The sequence below is a fragment of the Cherax quadricarinatus genome, chromosome 10 (genome assembly GCF_038502225.1).
Source record: "Cherax quadricarinatus isolate ZL_2023a chromosome 10, ASM3850222v1, whole genome shotgun sequence".
Taxonomy (NCBI): Eukaryota; Metazoa; Arthropoda; class Malacostraca; order Decapoda; family Parastacidae; genus Cherax; species Cherax quadricarinatus.
Window position 1 is genome coordinate 35,459,857 of NC_091301.1, and position 26,432 is coordinate 35,486,288.

A 26,432-nucleotide genomic window follows, 5' to 3' on the forward strand; every position below is an offset into this window, starting at 1 on the left:
CCAGTCTTCATCACAATAATAATGTCTTTACTTTCCACAGGGTGGATATAGGGTGCACAATAAACTAGCCACTTCGGCGGCAAAATCTAATCTAATCTGAATCTAATCTAATCTGAATCTAATCATGGTATAATATGCACAAAATACTTGCTAAATGGAAAACTAGTAAACTGGGCAGATGGATCTTCAACTTTCTAACCAATCGAACACAAAGAGTAGTGGTCAACAGTGTGAAGTCGGAGGCTGTCACAGTGAAAAACTGTTCCATAAGGCACAGCACTCGCCCCCCACCTGTTCCTCATCCTCATATCAGACGTAGACAGAGATATAAACCATAACACCCTGTCATCCTTTGCAGACACCATACTAGGATCTTCATGAGAATGTCATCCACTGAGAATACAATAAATCTCCAAGCGGATATAAAACAAGTTTTCCAATGGGCAACAGGAAACAGTATGATGTTCAATGAGAACAAATTTCATCTACTCTGCTATGGAAAAGTGGAGGAAATAATAGCAAGAATAGAGTATGCTACAAACTCTAACCACACAACAGAGTGAAGAAGGGGTGTGAATGACCTGGGAGTGCTAATGTCAGAGGATCTCACCTTCAATAATCACAACAGTGCCACTATCACATCTGCGAGGAAAATGATAGGATGGATAGTGAGAACCTTCAAAGCAAGGGACCATTGACCATTGGCATGTAACACAGAAGCGCGAAGGTAAGGGAGCCAGTATATATACGAGAGGAGGGGACGGGGATGGGAGGAGGGGGCGGGGACAGGAGGAGGGGGCGGGGACAGGAGGAGGGGGCGGGGACAGGAGGAGGGGGCGGGGACAGGAGGAGGGGGCGGGGACAGGAGCAGGGGGCGGGGAAAGGAGACACAGGAGGTAGAAGAAATATAAAGTAGAGATGGTAGTGGTAGATGTAGTAGTGGTAGATGTAGTGGTAGTAGTAGGTAGGAGTAGAGGTACATGTAGTGATAAGATAAGATAAGATTTCGTTCGGATTTTTAACCCCGGAGGGTTAGCCACCCAGGATAACCCAAGAAAGTCAGTGCGTCGTCGAGGACTGTCTAACTTATTTCCATTGGGGTCCTTAATCTTGTCCCCCAGGATGCGACCCACACCAGTCGACTAACACCCAGGTACCTATTTGCTGCTAGGTGAACAGGACAACAGGTGTAAGGAAACGTGTCGAAATGTTTCCTCCCGCCGGGAATCGAACCCGGACCTTCGCGTGTGAAGCGGGAGCTTTAGCCACCAGGCCACCGGATGTGAGCATGGGGAGTAGTGGTAGATTAGGATATAAGACTAGGAGTAGTGACCGACATATACAATAAATTAAGTTCTTAAAGGTAATAGTTACACAGTACTAATAACAAATAATTAGGATATTATTTAGTGTGAGGTGAGTGGACGATAATGACAACCAGTAGCACCGGCAGGATGTTATTCTGGGGTAAACAGGTTCCTTAAAAATATTAGATGATAAAAAATATCAAAGCAATTGTCCTTATTAACAACATGTGACTTTCAATATGTGTGTGAAATTTGCCTCTAGGAGGGTTTAGTATCCCCTCCCTATGGCTGTGTTACTGGTGATAACTATGAAGATCAACCGGCAGGGTGGCGCCGCTGTGTTAAGGGTGATAACTATGAAGATCAACCGGCAGGGTGGCGCCGCTGTGTTACTGGTGATAACTATGAAGATCAACCGGCAGGGTGGCGCCGCTGTGTTACTGGTGATAACTATAAAGATCTACCGGCAGAGTGGCGCCGCTGTGCTACTGGTGATAACTATAAATATCTACCGGCAGAGTGGCGTCGCTGTGCTACTGGTGATAACTATAAAGATCTACCGGCAGGGTGGCGCCGCTGTGCTACTGGTGATAACTATAAAGATCTACCGGCAGAGTGGCGTCGCTGTGCTACTGGTGATAACTATAAAGATCTACCGGCAGGGTGGCGCCGCTGTGCTACTGGTGATAACTATGAAGATCTACCGGCAGGGTGGCGCCGCTGTGCTACTGGTGATAACTATAAAGATCTTCCGGCAGGGTGGCGCCGCTGTGCTACTGGTGATAACTATGAAGATCTACCGGCAGGGTGGCGCCGCTGTGTTACTGGTGATAACTATGAAGATCTACCGGCAGGGTGGCGCCGCTGTGCTACTGGTGATAACTATAAAGATCTTCCGGCAGGGTGGCGCCGCTGTGCTACTGGTGATAACTATGAAGATCTACCGGCAGGGTGGCGCCGCTGTGTTACTGGTGATAACTATGAAGATCTAACGGCAGGGTGGCGCCGCTGTGCTACTGGTGATAACTATGAAGATCTACTGGCAGGGTGGCGCCGCTGTGTTACTGGTGATAACTATGAAGATCTACCGGCAGAGTGGCGCCGCTGAGCTACTGGTGATAACTATGAAGATCTACCGGCAGGGTGGCGCCGCTGTGTTACTGGTGATAACTATGAAGATCTACCGGCAGGGTGGCGCCTCAGTGTTACTGGTGATAACTATAAAGATCTACCGGCAGGGTGGCGCCTCAGTGTTACTGGTGATAACTATGAAGATCTAACGGCAGGGTGGCGCCACTGTGCTACTGGTGATAACTATAAAGATCTACCGGCAGGGTGGCGCCGCTGTGCTACTGGTGATAACTATGAAAATCTACCGGCAGGGTGGCGCCGCTGTGTTACTGGTGATAACTATGAAGATCTACCGGCAGAGTGGCGCCGCTGAGCTACTGGTGATAACTATAAAGATCTACTGGCAGGGTGGCGCTGCTGTGCTACTGGTGATAACTATGAAGATCTACCGGCAGGGTGGCGCCGCTGTGTTACTGGTGATAACTATGAAGATCTACCGGCAGGGTGGCGCCGCTGTGCTACTGGTGATAACTATAAAGATCTTCCGGCAGGGTGGCGCCGCTGTGCTACTGGTGATAACTATGAAGATCTACCGGCAGGGTGGCGCCGCTGTGTTACTGGTGATAACTATGAAGATCTACCGGCAGGGTGGCGCCGCTGTGTTACTGGTGATAACTATGAAGATCTACCGGCAGGGTGGCGCCGCTGCGTTACTGGTGATAACTATGAAGATCTAACGGCAGGGTGGCGCCGCTGTGCTACTGGTGATAACTACGAAGCTCTACTGGCAGGGTGGCGCCGCTGTGTTACTGGTGATAACTATGAAGATCTACCGGCAGAGTGGCGCCGCTGAGCTACTGGTGATAACTATAAAGATCTACTGGCAGGGTGGCGCTGCTGTGCTACTGGTGATAACTATGAAGATCTACCGGCAGGGTGGCGCCGCTGTGTTACTGGTGATAACTATGAAGATCTACCGGCAGGGTGGCGCCTCAGTGTTACTGGTGATAACTATGAAGATCTAACGGCAGGGTGGCGCCACTGTGCTACTGGTGATAACTATGAAGATCTAACGGCAGGGTGGCGCCACTGTGCTACTGGTGATAACTATAAAGATCTACTGGCAGGGTGGCGCCGCTGTGCTACTGGTGATAACTATGAAGATCTACCGGCAGGGTGGCGCCGCTGTGTTACTTGTGATAACTATGAAGATCTACCGGCAGAGTGGCGCCGCTGAGCTACTGGTGATAACTATAAAGATCTACTGGCAGGGTGGTGCTGCTGTGCTACTGGTGATAACTATGAAGATCTACCGGCAGGGTGGTGCCACTGTGTTACTGGTGATAACTATGAAGATCTACCGGCAGGGTGGCGCCTCAGTGTTACTGGTGATAACTATGAAGATCTATCGGCAGGGTGGCGCCCCTGTGTTACTGGTGATAACTATGAAGATCTACCGGCAGGGTGGCCCCGCTGTGCTACTGGTGATAACTATGAAGATCTACCGGCAGGGTGGCGCTGCTGTGTTACTGGTGATAATGATGAGGACCTACCGGCAGGGTTGCACCACTGTGCTACTGGTCATAAAGATAAAGATCTGCTGGCAGGGTGGCGCCACTGTGCTACTGGTGATAACGATTAAGACCTACCGGCAGAGTGGCGCCGCTGTGCTACTGGTGATAACGACGAGGACCTACCGGCAGGGTGGCGTTGCTGTGATACTGGTGACAATGATGAGGACCTACCGGCAGGGTGGCGCCGCTGTGCTACTGGTGATAACGATGAGGACTTGCAGGGTGGCGCCGCTGTGCTACTGGTGATAACGATGAGCACCTACCTGCAGGGTGGCTCCGCTGTTACTGGTGATAACGATGAAGATCTACCGTCAGGGTGGCACCGCTGTGCTACTGGTGATAATGATGAGGACCTACCGGCAGGGTGGCGCCGCTGTGCTACTGGTGATAACGATGAGGACCTACCTGCAGGGTGGCGCCGCTGTGTTACTGGTGATAACGATGAAGATCTACCAGCAGGGTGGCACCGCTGTGCTACTGGTGATAACGATAAGGACCTACCGGCAGGGTGGCGCCTCTGTGCTACTGGTGATAACGACGAAGATCTACCTGCAGTGTGGCGCCGCTGTGTTACTGGTGATAACGACGAAGACCTACCTGCAGGGTGGCGCCGTAGGAGTAGAAGGCAGCCATGTTGTAGCACTCGAAGACTTCCTCCAGTTCTGAAGGCTTCCACACCTCGCTCTCCACACCTCTATCATCCTCGAAGTTTACACAGTAGTACGGCCGGTACGGCTCCTCCTCGTCCTGGAAGCCCAGGCTTCTTTCACTCTCCTTCCACACATATTGAGAAACTGAATCAGTATCGTCATGAATTATTGTTTCCGTTAGCGGCCTCAGCACTTCACCCTCGGCTCTCTGACGGTCACTCTCTAGTTTCCTGAGGTCAGCCTCGAGCTTAGCGGCAAAAGACTCGACAAGAGGACTTTTGACGCGATCATTGTTGTAGTGGATGGTGGTACCCTCGTGGTTCTCCCCTGCACTTACCAGTGGCTTGTCACACACTTTGGTATTAAACTCGGGAGTATAAATAATGTTGAGCCCCTGAGAGACGTGGTTGTCGCCGGGAGGCAACCCATTTTGTGTAGATTTGGCATCGTGGAGGGTCTTGGACTGGTGTAATGGCTTGAGTTGCTCAAGCGGCTTGGCTTCCTGGAGTAGCTTTGGGTGCTGCAAAGATTTGGGTTGCTGGTTTTGCGGGAGGGACTGCTGGGTGGGTGTGGAGGCGGTTTCAGGAAGAACATCAGACAAAGCCACTGGGTTGACATAGCAGTACGGGTGCTCCACCTGCAGCTGTAAAGGAATAACACTTTAGTGATCATTAAGTACACACAACGCCAGTTACAGGAAAATATATGTGGGAAGACTAAGCCTAACACAAAAGTGTATTGTAGAAGCACAAAATATAAGATTGGAAGTACAGTGGACACTTGTTAATAGGACTCGTAGCTCAGTGGTATCGCCTTCACTTCATAAGAGTCATGGGGACGAGGCACTGTATTCTCTACCTCATCAGCTTACTGCAATTCCGATTACAAATCCCTTTGTAAATGTTACCTTCCTCACAATAACAACTCTTCAAATCTCAAAAATACATTTTTATTCACTCTGATGTAAGATGCTCAAAGACGCATGCTGGATGCTAAAGCCTTCACAATTTATAAACCACCTTTGCACTCTTGCTCCAGCTCTTGTTTAGATATCCCCCTACCCATCCTTAGTTTAAGTTAGTTTAATATGTTTATTATGCACCCCATACCCATCCTGTGGGCGGTAGTCAAAAGATTACAGAGGTACATAATTGGTCCAGGGACTGGGCCTCAAAGTTTTGATAGCTGAGCAAGTTACAGAGGTAATGAATTCACAATTTACAAAGGTAATGAACTCACAATTTACAAAGGTAATGAACTCCAGGTAGGTCTAGTCACAATCATGACAAGTTACAAAGGTATTTACAGATTACAGAGGTACACAATGGGTCCAGGGACCGGGCTCCAAAGTTTTGATGGCTAAACTAGGTACAAGGTAATGAACTCACAAGTTACAAAGGTAATGAACTCACAAGTTACAAAGGTAATGAATACTGTAAGAATGGTTACTTACGTTTGTACATGGCTGCAATCATGAACAAATTTTAGAGTAATGAGCAATTCACACTTCCACACCCGGTCACAACTGTAGTGAGTTATTGGTGCAAATGTTGATTGCTGAGTCTCTCTCTCTCTCACACACACACACACACACACACACACACACACATACAAATTCATACACACACACACAAACACACACACACACACACACACAAACTCATACACACACACGCACACACACTCATACACACACACACACACACTCATACACACACACACACTCATACACACACACACACTCATACTCACACACACACACACACACACACACACACACACACACACACACACACACTCACACACATACACACAAACACACACACACACACACACACCAGTGTCACTGACATGTATAGTATGCAAAATCATGGAGAAGATTATCAGGAGAAGAGTGGTGGAACACCTAGAAAGGAATGATCTCATCAACAGCAGCCAACATGGTTTCAGGGACGGGAAATCCTGTGTCACAAACCTACTGGAGTTCTATGACATGGTGACAGCAGTAAGACAAGAGAGAGAGGGGTGGGTGGATTGCATTTTCTTGGACTGCAAGAAGGCGTTTGACACAGTTCCACACAAGAGATTGGTGCAAAAACTGGAGGACCAAGCAGGGATAACAGGGAAGGCACTTCAATGGATCAGGGAATACTTGTCAGGAAGACAGCAGCGAGTCATGGTACGTGGCGAGGTGTCAGAGTGGGCACCTGTGACCAGCGGGGTCCTGCAGGGGTCAGTCCTAGGACCAGTGCTGTTTCTGGTATTTGTGAACGACATGACGGAAGGAATAGACTCTGAGGTGTCCCTGTTTGCAGATGACGTGAAGTTGATGAGAAGAATTCACTCGATCGAAGACCAGGCAGAACTACAAAGGGATCTGGACAGGCTGCAGACCTGGTCCAGCAATTGGCTCCTGGAGTTCAATCCCACCAAGTGCAAAGTCATGAAGATTGGGGAAGGGCAAAGAAGGCCGCAGACGGAGTACAGTCTAGGGGGTCAGAGACTACAAACCTCACTCAAGGAAAAAGATCTTGGGGTGAGTATAACACCAGACACATCTCCTGAAGCGCACATCAACCAAATAACTGCTGCAGCATATGGGCGCCTAGCAAACCTCAGAACAGCATTCCGACATCTTAATAAGGAATCATTCAGGACCCTGTACACCGTGTATGTTAGGCCCATATTGGAGTATGCGGCACCAGTTTGGAACCCACACCTAGCCAAGCACGTGAAGAAACTAGAGAAAGTGCAAAGGTTTGCAACAAGACTAGTCCCAGAGCTAAGAGGTATGTCCTACGAGGAGAGGTTAAGGGAAATCAACCTGACGACACTGGAGGACAGGAGAGATAGGGGGGACATGATAACGACATACAAAATACTGAGAGGAATTGACAAGGTGGACAAAGACAGGATGTTCCAGAGATTGGACACAGTAACAAGGGGACACAGTTGGAAGCTGAAGACACAGATGAATCACAGGGATGTTAGGAAGTATTTCTTCAGCCACAGAGTAGTCAGTAAGTGGAATAGTTTGGGAAGCGATGTAGTGGAGGCAGGATCCATACATATAGCTTTAAGCAGAGGTATGATAAAGCTCACGGCTCAGGGAGAGTGACCTAGTAGCGATCAGTGAAGAGGCGGGGCCAGGAGCTCGGACTCGACCCCCGCAACCTCAACTAGGTGAGTAGGTGAGTACACACACACACACACACACACACACACACTCACACACTCACACACATACACACGCACACACATACACACACATACACACACACACACACACACACACACACACACACACACACACACACACACATACACACACATGCACATATGTGGTAATGCTTTATTTACAGCTAGCAAAGTCAGGGTATTTCTCCAGAATGGTCTGTAATATACCACTGTGGATAAAATACTTAGCCATTTCTTGAACACTTCTGAGTGAGTTGTTTCTAAATTCATTAATTTGATCACACTCCAGTACATAATGACGCAATGTGTGACAATAATCCATCTGGCAAAGTTTACATTTCGTTTGGTCTACATCTGGTGGTGGTGATTTAACCTGCCAAAGATACTTGTAACCCAGCCGGAGCCGGGCGGTAGTGACATCCAAGAGTCTGCTTATCTTGTTGGATGCACCATAGACATGTGGCTCCTCCTGCATGATAGAATGATGATAGATGGACTCACTGGTGTCAGTCTCCCTGAGCCTTAAGTCCATAAAATTCAGCTGAAGTTCTTTTTGTATTATTGTTCTCAAACTTACCTACCCATCCTTCCTTCCTTCTCAAATTTACACACCATCTTACTCAACATATCTTACCACAACATTTCTAAATAACCAAACTATTTCGACAACTTTGAAATATATATTTCACACCGTCGAATCGTTGTTGTTTTTTATGTAAACCAACAAGGGTAATGCAGCACCTGGGGAAATAGGATATACTCAAATTGAATTCTAGTAATTGGAGTGTTGCTCTAAATACTGCAATTCTCCTCATAAAAATCTCACTCATGAAACATATTACTATCAAATAAATCACTGCCTCCAGCCTCCTCCTCACTGCAACACTGCAGCTTCACAGCCTCCTCCTCACTGCAACACTGCAGCTTCACAGCCTCCTCCTCTCTGCAACACTGCAGCTTCACAGCCTCCTCCTCACTGCAACACTGCAGCTTCACAGCTTCCTCCTCACTGCAACACTGCAGCTTCACAGCCTCCTCTCTCCAACACTGCAGCTTCACAGCCTCCTCCTCACTGCAACACTGCAGCTTCACAGCTTCCTCCTCACTGCAACACTGCAGCTTCACAGCCTCCTCCTCTCTGCAACACTGCAGCTTCACAGCCTCCTCCTCACTGCAACACTGCAGCTTCACAGCCTCCTCCTCACTGCAACACTGCAGCTTCACAGCCTCCTCCTCACTGCAACACTGCAGCTTCACAGCTTCCTCCTCACTGCAACACTGCAGCTTCACAGCTTCCTCCTCACTGCAACACTGCAGCTTCACAGCCTCCTCCTCTCTGCAACACTGCAGCTTCACAGCCTCCTCCTCACTGCAACACTGCAGCTTCACAGCTTCCTCCTCACTGCAACACTGCAGCTTCACAGCCTCCTCCTCTCTGCAACACTGCAGCTTCACAGCCTCCTCCTCACTGCAACACTGCAGCTTCACAGCCTCCTCACTGCAACACTGCAGCTTCACAGCCTCCTCCTCACTGCAACACTGCAGCTTCACAGCTTCCTCCTCACTGCAACACTGCAGCTTCACAGCCTCCTCCTCACTGCAACACCGCAGCTTCACAGCCTCCTCCTCACTGCAACACTGCAGCTTCACAGCCTCCTCCTCACTGCAACACTGCAGCTTCACAGCTTCCTCCTCACTGCAACACTGCAGCTTCACAGCCTCCTCACTGCAACACTGCAGCTTCACAGCCTCCTCCTCACTGCAACACTGCAGCTTCACAGCCTCCTCCTCACTGCAACACTGCAGCTTCACAGCCTCCTCCTCACTGCAACACTGCAGCTTTACAGCTTCCTCCTCACTGCAACACTGCAGCTTCACAGCCTCCTCCTCACTGCAACACTGCAGCTTCACAGCCTCCTCCTCACTGCAACACTGCAGCTTCACAGCCTCCTCCTCACTGCAACACTGCAGCTTCACAGCCTCCTCCTCACTGCAACACTGCAGCTTCACAGCTTCCTCCTCACTGCAACACTGCAGCTTTACAGCCTCCTCCTCACTGCAACACTGCAGCTTCACAGCCTCCTCCTCACTGCAACACTGCAGCTTCACAGCTTCCTCCTCACTGCAACACTGCAGCTTCACAGCCTCCTCCTCACTGCAACACTGCAGCTTCACAGCCTCCTCCTCACTGCAACACTGCAGCTTCACAGCTTCCTCCTCACTGCAACACTGCAGCTTCACAGCCTCCTCCTCACTGAAACACTGCAGCTTCACAGCCTCCTCCTCACTGCAACACTGCAGCTTCACAGCCTCCTCCTCACTACAACACTGCAGCTTCACAGCCTCCTCCTCACTGCAACACTGCAGCTTCACAGCCTCCTCCTCACTGCAACACTGCAGCTTCACAGCCTCCTCCTCTCTGCAACACTGCAGCTTCACAGCCTCCTCCTCACTGCAACACTGCAGCTTCACAGCCTCCTCCTCACTGCAACACTGCAGCTTCACAGCCTCCTCCTCACTGCAACACTGCAGCTTCACAGCCTCCTCCTCACTGCAACACTGCAGCTTCACAGCCTCCTCCTCACTACAACACTGCAGCTTCACAGCCTCCTCCTCACTGCAACACTGCAGCTTCACAGCCTCCTCCTCTCTGCAACACTGCAGCTTCACAGCCTCCTCCTCACTGCAACACTGCAGCTTCACAGCCTCCTCCTCACTGCAACACTGCAGCTTCACAGCCTCCTCCTCACTGCAACACTGCAGCTTCACAGCCTCCTCCTCACTGCAACACTGCAGCTTCACAGCCTCCTCCTCACTGCAACACTGCAGCTTCACACCCTCCTCCTCACTGCAACACTGCAGCTTGACAACCTCCTCGCTGCAACACTGCAGCTTCACAGCCTCCTCCTCACTGCAACACTGCAGCTTCACAGCCTCCTCCTCACTGCAACACTGCAGCTTCACAGCCTCCTCCTCACTGCAACACTGCAGCTTCACAGCCTCCTCCTCACTGCAACACTGCAGCTTCACAGCCTCCTCCTCACTGCAACACTGCAGCTTCACAGCCTCCTCCTCACTGCAACACTGCAGCTTCACAGCCTCCTCCTCACTGCAACACTGCAGCTTGACAACCTCCTTCTCGCTGCAACACTGCAGCTTCACAGCCTCCTCCTCACTGCAACACTGCAGCTTCACAGCCTCCTCCTCACTGCAACACTGCAGCTTCACAGCTTCCTCCTCACTGCAACACTGCAGCTTCACAGCCTCCTCCTCACTGCAACACTGCAGCTTGACAACCTCCTTCTCGCTGCAACACTGCAGCTTCACACCCTCCTCCTCACTGCAACACTGCAGCTTGACAACCTCCTCGCTGCAACACTGCAGCTTCACACCCTCCTCCTCACTGCAACACTGCAGCTTCACAGCCTCCTCCTCACTGCAACACTGCAGCTTGACAACCTCCTTCTCGCTGCAACACTGCAGCTTCACAGCTTCCTCCTCGCTGCAACACTGCAGCTTCACAGCTTCCTCCTCGCTGCAACACTGCAGCTTCACAGCCTCCTATTCCTCGCTGCAACACTGCAGCTTCACAGCCTCCTCCTCCTCGCTGCAACACTGCAACTTGACAGCCTCCTCCTCCTCGCTGCAACACTGCAGCTTGACAGCCTCCTCCTCGCTGCAACACTGCAGCTTCACAGCCTCCTCCTCACTGCAACACTGCAGCTTCACAGCCTCCTCCTCGCTGCAACACTGTAACTTGACAGCCTCCTCCTCGCTGCAACACTGCAGCTTGACAGCCTCCTCCTCGCTGCAACACTGCAGCTTGACAGCCTCCTCCTTGCTGCAACACTTCAGCTTCACAGCCTCCTCCTCGCTGCAACACTGCAGCTTGACAACCTCCTCCTCGCTGCAACACTGCAACTTGACAGCCTCCTCCTCGCTGCAACACTGCAGCTTGACAGCCTCCTCCTCGCTGCAACACTGCAGCTTGACAGCCTCCTCCTCGCTGCAACACTGCAGCTTGACAGCCTCCTCCTCGCTGCAACACTGCAGCTTGACAGCCTCCTCCTCGCTGCAACACTTCAGCTTCACAAGTCACACACCTCACATACATACAGAAGTGTTGACACCAAACTACTCGGGCAATACGTTATGGCCAGGAGACTACAGGTTTTCTTCACCATCTTAGCGAGAACATTCACAATATTCACTGGGGAAGCTGACACCCTCAAACACAAATCACACTGCAGCTAACAACCCCAAATCGTTGAATCTGCTGCTCTCATAACTACCACCCCTAATTTTAACCTGTCAGAGGGACAATGGAAACCAGACGTTATTTCAAAATCTGCCTCTAAGAAGCACGTACCGGCACCCAACCTAATACAAAACGCCAGCACAAGATTAGGAATTATACAGCACAGAAGAGCTTATCCAAATTTTAAGCTTTTGTGCCAGTCACCTAGATCAAGACCTGTCACTGCACTCACTCAGTGGGTTGTTAGCAACCTCAGTTACAAGGCGGCCCAGATATATTTCCATTTTTCCGAAAATTTTAAGTCAGGTGACATGCCATATAAAATTGAAAAGTGACATATGAGGTAATGGGAAGTTTGTCAACATAGCTTTTAATCCTTACAAATTTTATATAATAATAATAATAATAATAATAATAATAATAATAATAATAATAATAATAATAATAATAATAATAATAAAAATAAACTTTATTTCTACAAGTACATGATGCAACTGATACTGACATAGCTGACATTATTGGCATACAGTATAGAAAGTCTCTGGTTATGCAGGGAAGCCTGTTAATCTTGTCTCCCCAGGATTCCATTTACAACAGTCGACTAACACCCAGGTACCTACTTAAGGTGAAGAGGGACAGCACGTCACACGGTACTGTTGCCCCTATCAGGGAGCAGGACCTGGTTCACAACCAGGCTGGTGAGGGTAATAGGTAGAGGGTATTAGGATTTCTGTACTTCTAATAGCGGATGCAGAGTACGACGGCAACTATTATAATCTCCACAGTGATCCTATGCAGAAGTGCATTAATAATGTGCGTTCATTGTTCGCATCGCTATTGTGCCGTGCGGACAGGCTGCGCAGTAGCTCCTGATACAACTGGTTTACTGCGCAGTTTTCCTGTTTTGTGCATACAACATGGCGGATCGCATTGGACGCCGAGTGAGCACTGTTTGTGTGGAATTGGTGCGTGGCACGCTTACAGGAACAACCATGCACGTGTTACTGCCTGCCATCATCAGTGAGGTGTATGGGATACCGACCGAAGAATTATATGGAGTAGCAGTAAATGGTGTGTCGAGAATTTTCATCAAGTTTAAAGACGCAGGATTCTACGCAAGCATAGTCAACAAATATCAAGAGAAGAGGCTAGCAGTGAACACTATGGTGGAAGTCTGCTTACATGATGTGTCCAGCTATGTGACGTGGGTGAAAGTACGAAGCGTGCCTTTTGAGGCGACAGAGCATGATGTGATGGCGGTGTTTAGCAGCTATGGGAAAATCCACTCAGCAGTGATGGGGGTGTGGCAAAATGGACCTTATGAGGGGCTACCTGAAGGATCATTTACGCTGAAAATGACGTTGAGGCTGCCAATTCCATCATACGTATTTATGGAGGTCTTCCGAACGCAGGTCTACGTGTACTACTCAGGGCAACGGAAGACTTGCAGATTATGTGGTTCTTTTGAACATATGGCGGCCCAATGCTATAAAAAAGCTGGACGGAGGGGAACAGGTACCAGTGATCTTTCATCAGAGGAATGCTCTGGGGGTGTTGGAGGAAGGAGTAAGGCCAAACAAGATTCCTTGCCGATGGAGTGACGAAGTGGATAGGGCTGAGGCGACTATGGCGGAAAGTGTAACACTAACAGTTGATAAGGGACAGACGACATCGACGTCTGATGAGGAGTGTACGGGCCAACAGGATGGCTTGCTGGAGGAAGTACTTAGTTCCTTTTTGCATGATGGTGGATGAAGGGTGTAACCTGGTGCAGGCGACAGTGCAGCAAGATCAGGAGGTTAGGAATACTGTGTGCACTAATGTTAATGTGCACAACGTTGTGGCGGAGGTCCATAGGGCGGAAAAGACAGGTGACGAGGTGTGTGGGGAGGGGAGTTCTCATAAGAGAACTGCAGGAACGTCTGAGATGGACGATGTTCTTACTCCAGGACAAAGAACAGGAGTAAAATCTTGGAGAAAGGATGTATGTCATAAGGGGAAAGAGGGAAGGGGTAATGTAGGGTTTAATGGTTCTAGGGATAATGAAGGGATAGGGGGGGGGGGTGAATAAGCAAGCTGTCAAGAAAGATGCCATACAGCAGGACGGTATAGGAGGGTATGTGCCACGACGAAAGGGTAAACCACCACTTAAAATAATTCCCGATAGTAACTGTAAATGTAAATGGATTGAAGAATGAAGTGAAACGAGTATGGATGGAATGGTTTTTGAGGAGATATAATGTGGATGTATGCTTTATACAAGAACATAATTATAAGATAGGCTGTGCTTTGGCATTAAAGGGTTATAAATTGTATGTAAGTGGGTCTGTTAGGTTAAAAGGGGGAGTGGCAGTGGCTGTGAAGGAAAATAGTCCCTTACGTATTATAAAGTGGGAAGAAGGGGGGGAGGGTAGTGAGGGTGGATGGTGAGTGGGGAGCATCTCGAGTATGTTTCATTGGGGTTTATATGCCAGCGGAGAATATAATCAAAATAAAAGAGGATTTTGTGAGAGACGTTTTAGTGTATTTTTTAAGGGGTTTACCTCTAGTAACTGTAATTGGGGGGGACTGGAAAGGGGTTATAATGGGGGGGGGTCCGTGGAGCCAAGGGGGGCGGGTTGTGTGTTACGGTCGTTACGCAATGTTTTACAGGATGCAGGGGTGAGGGACGTGGAGGGGAGTGAGGCTTGGAGAGTGGATTACACTTTTGTTAGAAGAAATTATTCAGCGAGGTTAGATAGGATTTATATAACGGGAGCAGTTAGTGTAGGAGGGGTAAAAACAGTGGACGTAGGGTTTTCGGATCATAGGGCAGTTTTGGTAGAACTGGATTGGGAGGGAGTGGTAAAGGTATATTCAAGTTTCTGGAAGTTAAATGCGAGGTTGGTGAGGAGTGAGGTGGTGAACGCAGAGTTTAGAGACTGGTGGAGACAATTGTGGAGGGCAAGGGATGGGGTAGGGAGTATTTTGGATTGGTGGGAAAATAGGGCTAAACCTGGTATCGCGGGGTTTTATAAATATAAAGGAAGGGAGGAGGCGAGGTGGAGGTACGGTTTACAGAATTTTTTGGAACAGCAGCTCAATGAGTGTTACGCGAGAGATGAGGAGAAGTCTTTTGAAGAAATATCAGGGCTAAGAGGGAGACTAAGGGACATACATAATGAAAGATTTGATGAATTAAGGGTAAGGGCAGGTATGGATGCCGTGCTATGGGGAGATAAACCGTCGGGTAGTGTGTTAAGAAGTTTTCGCATTAGACAACAGGAGTCCACTATAATACTTTTAGAGGTTAGTGACGATTTGGAAGGTTATACTAAGGGGCAAATGTTGGTGACAACTGAGGGGATAAGTAATTATGTGGACTATTGGTTTAAAAGGAAATGGGAAAAGGGTAATGTGGGGATAGTTAATAAAGAAAGAGGAGGGGTGAAGGTCTTGAGGAAAGGTGGGGAGGACAGAGGGGGATTGGAGGGAATAATAAGTATGGAAGAAGTGAAAGAGGCAGTGTTCAATTTAAGTAAGGGGAAAGCACCGGGAATTGATGGGCTTTCCAATGATTTTTACAGAGTGCATTGGGAAACCATAAATGTTTGTTTGGTTCAGGTATTGAATTGTATGCTGAAGGAAGGGAAATTGGGAACGTCACAGAGGACGGGTGTGGTCGCGTTTGTAAAAAAAAAGCGAGGGGAGAACACTGAGCACGTACAGCGCCATATCTTTAATGTGTATGGATTATAAGATTTTTGCGAAGATTCTAGGGAACAGGATGAAGAAGGTAATAAGTGGTATGGTGCACAAGGGTCAGTTGAGAATTCCGGGTCGTAGTATGAGGGATGGACATAGTCGTATTAGGGAATTTTTGCAGGGTTGTAAGGGTGGTGGAATTTTGGGCATTGATTGGGAGAATGCTTATGACTGTGTGAATAGAGAGTACATGGTTGACACTTTAAGGCTTATGGGTTTTGAGGAGGGAATAGTAAAATGGGTGAAGACCTTGTATGCAGAAGCTACGATTCAAGTGCAAATTAATGGTAGGTTGGGTAGCGTGTTGAAAATGGAGAAAGGTTTGAGACAGGGGTGTCCTATGTCTCAAATTCTGTTTGCATGTATGCAACACCCGTTTTATGGAATGGTTGAGGAAGCAACAACGTTACAGGAGGAGGGTAAGGGGTTCACAGAGGTAATTGGTTATGTAGATGACACAACAATACTGATCAATGATGTCGAAGGTTTGCGAAAGGTGGAGAGAGTAATGAGGTTTTTTGGAGAGGCGTCAGGCATGCGTGTCAACAGAGCTAAATCGAAATTATTAGAGATAGGAGATTGGGTGGGGGTAGAATGGGGGTGGAGTTAGGATGGGATGTGACTGAACAGCTGAAAATTTGTAGGATTATCTATATGGCAGATGAGCAAGAGGCTAGACGGAGGAATTCGGAATTGGTGGGAGAGAAAGTTGTACAATGGATTAGGAACCTAAGAGCGAAGGATGTTACTTTAATGCAAAGGGCAATAATAATAAATTCATTGGTTTATAGTAAAGTGTGGAACGTGGCAGTGGTATATCCTTTACGGGAACAGGAGATAAAGGAGATACAGAGAAGGATGCTTCGTTATATATGGGGTTTTGGACGAGCATGGCTAAGTAAAGAGGTGGTTATGACGAATGTGCGCAGAGGGGGAGTAGGGCTTTTGATGCTAGGGCCGAGGGTAAAGGCCATGTATGTTAAACAAAAGTACGTAAGGGAGGGGGGGTAAAAGGGGTGAGGGTTGGGAGGGTGATGGGGGATGTACGACGATGGTGGGGAGGAAAGGACTTAATGGAATGTGAGAATATGCTAAGGGTTGTGTTAGTAATAGGTGAGGTAAAAAAACTCAAGGTGGGAAGATTGGTAGAGATGAGTAGGAAACCAGAAGTCATGCAAGGGGTGGCGGTATACCCTTTGTATGATTGGGGTACGATTTGGCATGATTTCCAGAAACTTAGATTAATGCCTAGGGTAAGGGAGTTAGTTTATAGGTTTGTAATGGGGATTTTAGCGTCAAAGCAGGCTTTGTGTGTGATGGGTTTGGTAAAGGAGGCGAAATGCGAACATTGTGAGGAATCGGAAACAGCTTTTCATGCCGTATATTTTTGTAGGGAGTTGGGGCAGGTACGGGTGTGGCTGGCTAGAGTCTTCAAGTTAATGGGTGGGGGCAATGTAGAACTCCTGCGTGCCCTAACTTTAGAGGTAAGGGGGGTGTCTGAGGTTGTAAAGAGAGCCATTCTGTACATTGTGACAGATTTCTTGTTTTATTCCTGGAGCTTGAAGGAAAAAGGCGGGATGACAGCCAATAAACTTATGCTTAACACTGACAAAACCTACTATATTATGTTTGGTAGAAGAGCAGGAGGTGCACAAATTAACATTAAGATTAACAACACTCTAATTACCAGACATAATGAGGGCAAATTCCTAGGCCTATACCTTGACAACCTGAATTTCAGCACCCATATCCAACATATAACCAAAAAAGTATCCAAAACGGTTGGGATCCTCTCCAAGATACGATACTACGTGCCTCAAAATGCCCTTCTCACACTATACCACTCATTTATCCATACCTCACCTATGCTATTTGTGCTTGGGGATCAACTGCAGCAACACACCTAAAGCCAATAATAACCCAACAAAAAGCTGCAGTAAGAATAATCACTAAATCCCATCCCTGGCAACACACTCCCCCACTCTTCATAGATCTAAACTTACTCCCTGTTTAGTACATCCACACTTACTATACTACTGTGCAATCTACATCTACAGGGCCTTAAACTCCAATATCAACCTTGACCTAAAACACTTTCTTGATAGTTGTGACAGAACCCACAGGCATTACACCAGACACAAACATCTCTACGACATTCCCCGTGTGCGACTAAACCTTTACAAAAATTCAATGTATGTCAAAGGCCCTAAAATCTGGAACACCTTACCTGAGAACTCTAGAACTGCAGACACATTCATCACCTTCAAAACTATCATTAGAAAACATCTTATCTCCCTGATACACCCCATCAACTAACTACACGAATACCACCTGGTGGTTCACACTTACACTCACCCATTTGACCATAAACAGAAATATTAATCTCAATCTTAAAATAATGAATCCTGTGATACTCCAATACTGAAACTATATACTGTGCCAAAACAAAAGCATTCACATTGCTAAACTCACAAACTAGTATTTAGTCACTTAGCCATAATACCAACTTACCTCATAATTTGTAATATTTTAAAATTAAGAATTAAACTAAGTCTGCCCAAAATGCCTAGCCATGCTAGGTGTTCTAGTGGTACACTCTGTAATCATTATTTTACTACATGTAATCCACACAATAACCAAATTCTGTAAACTCAGCATTGTAATCCTTATAGATAAACTTTGAATTGAATTTGAATTAGAATTTGAATCAAGTCACCGATATCTGTCGAAGTTGTGAAGAACACCATAGCTCACGCTACAAGAGCAAGATAGGTTACGAATTTCTTGTAGTACGGGGGACTGGCTGACTGACTGAGTGGCAAGGAGTTTGTAATCAACCTATAATCGGCAGTAAGGGGCAGCCTTTTGAGTCCACACAAGTAAGTTTGTCAGCCATCAATGAATGAAATATGCTGACATAACACCCCCTAGGGGTAATTTATAATCTTACAAATTATAACTCATTTACAGTCCGTTGAGAGATGACTTCGACAGCTTCTCAAGACCTCGTCTGCAGGAGCGGCTGTGCAGGCGATGAGCTGTCTTTCTAAGTTAAGTACAAACTCTTTAAACTTAGCTTGTAATGCCATTTCTCAACAATTTGGTCGTGCTCGAACCGGATAAAGGCCACACTGTGGTCCAAATACGTTGTACTACAGTGTACAAATAACCTACGAGCCAAGGTCCTTCGAAAAAAGCTGTAAAACTAGTGTTTTTACAATATAAATCAGTATAAATGAGTCGCTCCAGACTCAATCACAGAGAATGGGCAGCCAAAAGAAAACGGGCGCTCACCCAGCATTCACCCAAAGAAAACGGGAGCTGGGTGACTCACCCAACAAGAAAACGGGGAATGGCACCCGGCATCCACTGCTCCAATCTCGAAGAAGTGCTGACTAAGACAACAACAATCCAAGTGATGTTCGGTTTGTCTGAGTGTATATACACACAGTGTTTATAATGTTTATAGACAAAAATTAAGAGACAAGATTGTGTTAAAGTTTGTTTCTTATAGATATACCTGTTATATTAAAGGAACTTATATATAAAGTGTAAGTTTTCAAATTCATATTAACAGTGACATTTATATGTGTAAGTAATATTCACGTGTGATTTACAGTTATACAGTGACATTTATAGTGTATAGTGAATGAAGTGTATAACATTATTTACGATTAATCATCGTGGTCAGGCTGACACAGCAAACTCAAGCCATAAACACCAGCCATATGTACTCTGTACCCTTCATGGTCATTGATCCTGAGGTCAGTAGGTGGGTCAGTAGTGTCTGCCTCGATTATTGCTGACTTAAGCATAACAAAAACTCAGCTGTTTATAGCAGTACAGTGTTTTTTAAACACTCTAAGTGTGGTGCTAGAATTTTCAGTATACCATTAAAATGGCTTGTTTGAAAACTCAGTTTCAGTCTTTACAGACTAAGATTACACAATTAGAAAATTTAATTTCAGTCTGTATAGGATTATCTCAAGATACAAACATAGATTTTGATGATCTTGAGGTTAAATCTGAATTACTTACACAACGTCTGGAAATAATTAATTCAGACTATACACATTATGAAAATAAATTTCTTGAATCAGACCCATCTGAGGATGAAATTAAAAATGTTTTGGATACATTTAGTAATCAACAATTAAGGTGGACAGGAGTACAGGCTATCTGCTGCAAAACTCTGTCAGAGACCTACTGTAACTAGTGGTCAAACACCTGTTACACCTGTAACAACAACAAGTGTCCCATTACCAAGCTTACCTACATTGTCATTACCTATTTTCCAAGGTCATAATTATGAAAAATTCATTAGTGGTTTTCAATCCATAGTAAATTCACGAACTGACATAGATGAGATTGGTAAGTTCAATTACCTTAAATGTCTTGTGAAGGGAGAACCCTATGAACTGATTAAGTCATTTCCGGTGGTTAAAGGCAATTATCAAATAGCCTTACGTGTCTTAGCAGACAATTACTTTGATGCTGACAAGGCCAGAGTTAGACATGCAGTCTTAATATCAAGCTTGAAGCCACCCAAACATTGTTTTTCAGACTTACAGGCATTTTGAACCACATAAGACAATAGTCTCAGATCTCTAGATGCTAAATATGACCTAAGGCAATGTGATTGGTTTATCAGTGGTATTGTACAGGATAAGTTGTCACCACAAACTATTGAACGATTAAATATTATGTTCAATAAACGCTATTTCACTTGTGAAGAAATTAGCAATTGTTTACAAACAATAGTTTCATGCATGCAAGCAATGAGACAAGATGAAAAATCCACAAATCCAGTGGATAATAAACCTTCAACTCAGTATAAAAAGAGTATACCTACTCCCACTAAACCACATAATGGGAAATCCCATATAGGCGTTTATCAAGCTGTGAATACAACAGACAGTAAACAAACTGTCACACATAAACGTACTCCAAAATGTGTACTTTGTGATGGAACACATTGAGCACAGTATTGTATTCAATACACATCAATGGAGGCACATAAACAACGTGTTCAGCAGCTGAAAAGGTGCATCAAGTGTTTAGGTGAACACAAGGGAGGTAAATGCTCACTGAAGAAGTGTTTTAAATGCAAGGGTATGCATATGTTGAGAAAAGGCTTTACCAACTAAGATATAATTTATAAGTATAAATATAGGGAACACTTAGCTGATAAAAGACAGCAAATCGTCTACACAGCCGCCCCTGCAGACGAGGTCTTGAAAAGCTGTCGAAGTCATCTCTCAACGGGCTGTCAAGAGTTATAATTTGTAAGATTATAAATTACCCCTAGGGGGTGTTATGTCAGCATATTTCATTCACTGATGGCTGACAAACTTACTTGTGTGGACTCAAAAGTCCGCACCTAACTGCCGACTATAGGTTGATTACAAACTCCTTGCGACTCAAGAACTGCGCAGTCCTCCGTACTACAAGAAATTTGCAACCTACCTTGCTCTTGTAGCGTGAGCTATGGTGTTCTTCACACCTTCGACAGATATCGGTGACTTGATAGAAGCTGGAGTGTCCTTGGATGTCCACGTCTTCCATAGTCTAGGAATACGCACACTGGTACACTGTGTTCCACAAGATTTGTCTTTATTGTTCACAATCTTATCACTAAAGAAGCTGATCACACTTCTCTTAAGTGTTTATTGTGTTTTATGAGACACTTTGTTCACACTAACGCACAGATCGTTCTTTGTTGGTTTTCCTGGCATCACTGTCACTCTCAGTAGAGTCAAAAGTAATCTGAAGACGCCACAGCGCCCCACGCCGTCACTGCCCATTGCACAAAGGAAAAGCTGACATAGTACTTTTGCTTCCTTGCCACTTCCTCCATGAGGCAAAGCAGAATGTTTGGTTCTTGCTGTCTTAAGCATAGACAACAATGTCCACTATCTTTACTATGGTAATAAGGTGGGAACAGGATTTACCTTAATTGTCTTGCCAAAGTAAGAGTGTACTGTCTCTTATTAAGCTACACTTTGCAACACAGGACCGCACGGAGCGTCGAGCCACGTCACATACTGGTACTGCATCTGGGGTCAATTACTCGCTGTAGCAGTAAACAAGATATTTGCCCATTCTGAGAGGGCTGGGCCCCTCAGGGCTGAAAGAGTCTGAAGGGGCTGAAGGGGGTTGATACCCCCCTCCTTGAGAAAATTTCTCCACATGCATCATGCAGCATTATGCCCAAATACTTTTGATGAACAGCAGCAGACTTCCACAGAATCAGGAAGTCAACAAGCAACAACATTAAATGTGAGAGATAAGTTTAAAGCAACTGCTCTCCCGATAGCTCGAGTTGAGTTATCTAATAAATTACACAAAACCAATGTGCTAACACTATTTGATCAAGGCTCACAAAGGTCCTTCATAAGAAGAATAGTGTTGCAGAAACTGAATAAACAACCCTATGCCAAAATACAGTTAGATATAGCTGGTTTTTTCCACAATTCTGGTAAACAGACATATGACCTAGCCAGAATCACTGTTGGTCTAGGAAACAGGAAAAAGACAGTAGAAGCTGTGGTAGTAGATGATTTGCCAAAGTCTGTGCAGATCCAGGGATTAAAAGAAACAGTTGCAGCACTGAAAGCAGCTAACGTCAAGTTAGCCTGTCCTGACATACAGACGGACACAATTAGTCCAATTGATTTAATCATTGGAAGTGATTATTATCACTGTTTTGTGCAAAATATAGTAAGTAAACATGATGTTCACTTGCTGAAAACAGCAGGAGGCCACATGATATGTGATCCCATTCCCTCTCAAAGTGGGAAAGAAGCTGATATTGATTCAGTGGAAAATGTACTAGTTACGAGAATAACCACTGATCATGTACCACAGCAAAAATTATCATTACAGGAAGAAATGAATGAACCAGTTGATAAGTTGTGGAATTTAGATGCGATAGGTATTGATGTAAATAAACCAAGCCCACAAGAGTCTTAGACTTATAGCCAATATTTGGAAACTGTCAAGTATAAAAATGGACAGTATTGGGTTAGGTTACCATGGAAATTAAATCCACCACATCTGCCTAGCAATTATCGCATGGCTTTCGGACAAATGAAAGCACAAATACATGAGCTCAGGAAGAATCCAGAGCTACTGACTGTCTATGATAATATCATACAAGAACAGTTGGACAATAAATTCATTGAGGAAATAGTCGAAGATAAGTTGAAGACAGACGCTCATTATCTCCCGCACCATGGAGTCAGAAAAGATTCTGAAGCCACTCCACTACGTGTTGTATATAATTGCGGAGCACGTGCAAATAAAGATGTAGCATGTCTTAATGATTGTCTGATAACCGGACCCTCACTAACTGAGAAGCTTGGAGACGTGCTTATGAAATTTCGCACAAACCCATATGCCTAAACGGCTGATATTTCCAAAGCTTTCTTAAGAGTAGGACTACAAGAAATAGATAGAGATTATACTCGATTCTTGTGGCCTGAAAATCCACATGATCCTCAAAGTCCTGTGAAAACTTATCGTTTCAAATCAGTATTATTTGGTGCAACATCCTCTCCATTCTTACTAGAAGCTACTCTAAATACACATTTGAAGAAATCTGAAAGTCCCTTCAAAGAAGTCTTAAAGAAAAGTTTCTATGTGGACAATCTTCAAGGTACTGTGAATAAAGAGGAGGATTTGAAATCCTTATACAGAGAAGCTAACAAGGAGATGAAAGAAGCAAATATGCCTCTAAGGATGTGGAATACAAATTCAAAGCAATTAAGGGAACTTGTCAAAGAAGATTTCGCTGAAGCTGAAATTCCTGATTGCAACAATATGCTGGGACTTAATTGGAACACACAGGAAGATACTTTGAGTCTCAAAAAGATAAACAATAAATCATGCAGTACACTCACTAAGCGTAGTTTACTGTCAGAGGTATCTCAATGTTTTGATCCTCTAGGACTCGTCTCACCAATTATCATAAAGGGTAAAATGCTTATGCAAGATGCATGGAAGCTCAAAATTGGATGGGATGAGAACTTGCCTCTAGAAATGAGTCAAGCATGGGATGAAATATCCAAGGAGTTTAAACAACTTCATCAAATTAAACTTCCCAGACAAATAGGTCAAGAGGGAAACAAGTACACATTACATGTGTTCTGTGATGCGTCAACCAGAGGTTATGGCGCTGTAGCTTACATGAGTAATGCTGAAGGAAGTACACTAATTACTTCAAAGGCCAGGGTAGCACCCTTGAAGGTCAGAACAGTACCACAACTGGAACTGACAGCACTCTATGTAGGTACATAATTAGCTGTCTATCTCAACTAAGTACTTGATCATATAACTATTGAGAAAACCGTGATCTGGAGTGATGATGAAGCAGTTCTCCAGTGGTTAAGAAATAATAAGAGTAAGTTGGTCTATGTACAGAACAGAGTAGCAGAAATAAAAGAGATGCAGAGAGATTATCTCGTTCTCCACGTCTCTACCCAAGAGAATCCAGCTGACATGTTGTCACGGGGTGTCCCACTCAAGAAATTTGTGGATAATAAATTATGGCTCCACGGACCGCACTGGCTCTCTAATGAAAATAACTGGCCTCAGCAAAAAGCTCACATTATGCCAGAAGAAACAGTCTGCTTGAACACAACAGAAATAAGTTGTGTAAATACTGCAGACGCAACAGAAAGAGTCATTGATGGATCTAAATACTCATCTTTGGGTAAACTCTTAAGAGTTACAGCTCTTGTCTTTAAATTCATTAAAGGAATAAAACCTGACTATGAATATCTTGAACCCATTAAATACTGGGTGAAACTAATACAGAAAGATGTTTTCTCTACAGAATATAAATTTCTGGAAACACAAGATAAATCCCCAAAGAAACCTGTCATGATTAATTCTTTAGGACTTTATCTCGACTCAGAAAAGATTATAAGATGTCGAGGAAGAATTCATAATTCTTCACTACCTAAAGAAGCCATACATCCAATATTGATCCCCAAGAATCATTGGCTAACAAAACTGATTGTGCAAAACGCCCACAGTAACGTGTTACATGGTGGGGTAGCTGACACACTTTGTCATATACGACAATCCTACTGGATACCTCAAGGTCGACAAAGTGTGAAAAAACAAATAAAGGACTGTATTACTTGTCATCACTACGATATGCGAGTATGTCAGTATCCAGGTCCACCTCCATATCCCTCTGAAAGAGTTTGTCATATCACTCAATTTGAGGTGACAGGTGTAGATTACACTGGACCAATAATTTTAACCAAAACAGTTGACAAAGTTCCTATCAAGGTGTACATCTGTTTGTTCACTTGTGCTACAACTAGAGCAGTACATCTAGAAGTAGCCACTGACATGTCTGCTGAAACCTTTATCAAATTATTCAGAAGGTTTGCAGCCAGAAGGGCATGTCCCAGACTGATGATTTCAGATAATGCAACGAACTTTGTTGCTGGTGCTGCTTATATAAGTAAGATCTTTGATCAACCAGAAGTACAACAGATGCTGAATCAACGCAGTTGTCGCTGGAGATACATTCCTCCTAAATCTCCATGGCACGGTGGATTTTATGAAAGAATGATCGGCATTGTGAAACGTTGTTTAAGGAAGACTCTTCATCGTCAAAGAATCGACTTAGAAGAATTCCGTACAGTTGTGACTGAAATAGAAAACAGAGTCAACAACAGACCTCTAACTTATGTTACCGATGATCTGGACAATTTAGAAGTGTTAAGTCCATCTCATTTACTCCATGGCAGAAGGCTCGAACCTGTTCCTCCCTTGAATGATAAAGAAATCATATAAGATCTTACTTATTTCGAACCTGAGCAACTCAGACGTAAATTCAAACACCTTAATAAAGTGATTGAATGTTGGGAGAAAATTTGGCGAGAAGACTATCTCACCTCATTGAGAGAACACTTCTATGGAGCTGGTGTTCCTGAAAATCATAAGTCCTTAAGACCTGGTGACTGATTATTGACAATGATGGTCCGAGGTCCCAATGGCCACTTGGAAAAATTGTGACCATATATTCTGATGCAAATGGAATCATCAGGACAATTGATGTTTTAAGCAAAGGTGTAGTGAATAAGCGGACAATAAATAAACTAGTGCCGTTAGAATTACACAGTGTTGAAAACAAAATTAGTGATTCTCCAGAAACCACACAGACTAAAGCTGTTCAGAAAAGACAAGCAGCAGTGGTGGCGAGTGAGAAAGTTAAATTAATGTTAAGTGATGAATAGTTCACTTTCAGCGAACCTCTGCCGCCCCCCAGTGTGGAGAAATTTTCTCCAGGAGGGGGGTATCAGCCCCCTTCAGCCCCCTTCAGCCCTTCAGCCCCTTTCAGCCCTGAGGGGCCCAGCCCTCTCAGAAGGGGCAAATATCTTGTTTACTGCTACAGCGAGTAATTGACCCCAGATGCAGTACCAGTATGCGACGTGGCTCGACACTCCGTGTGGTCCTGTGTTGCAAAGTGTAGCTTAATAAAAGACAGTTCATCTCTTACCTTAGCAAGACAATTAAGGAAAATCCTGTTCCCACTTTATTACCATAGTAAAGATAGTGGACATTGTTGTCTATGCTTAAGACAGCAAGATTTAAACATTCTGCTTTGCTT

At 45.3% G+C, this 26,432-nt stretch overlaps 1 protein-coding gene across 6 annotated transcripts in view; it reads right to left on the minus strand.

Annotated features, from left to right (window-relative positions):
- The window catches only part of LOC128688073 (uncharacterized), a 209,817-nt gene that overhangs the window by 13,270 nt on the left and 170,115 nt on the right, over window positions 1-26,432 (minus strand). For all 6 annotated transcript variants that reach the window (XM_053775805.2, XM_053775801.2, XM_053775799.2 and 3 more), the window contains one exon: window positions 4,550-5,245. In XM_053775805.2, the coding sequence (XP_053631780.2) occupies window positions 4,550-5,245 (696 nt within the window). The remainder of the gene's footprint in view (window positions 1-4,549; window positions 5,246-26,432) is intronic.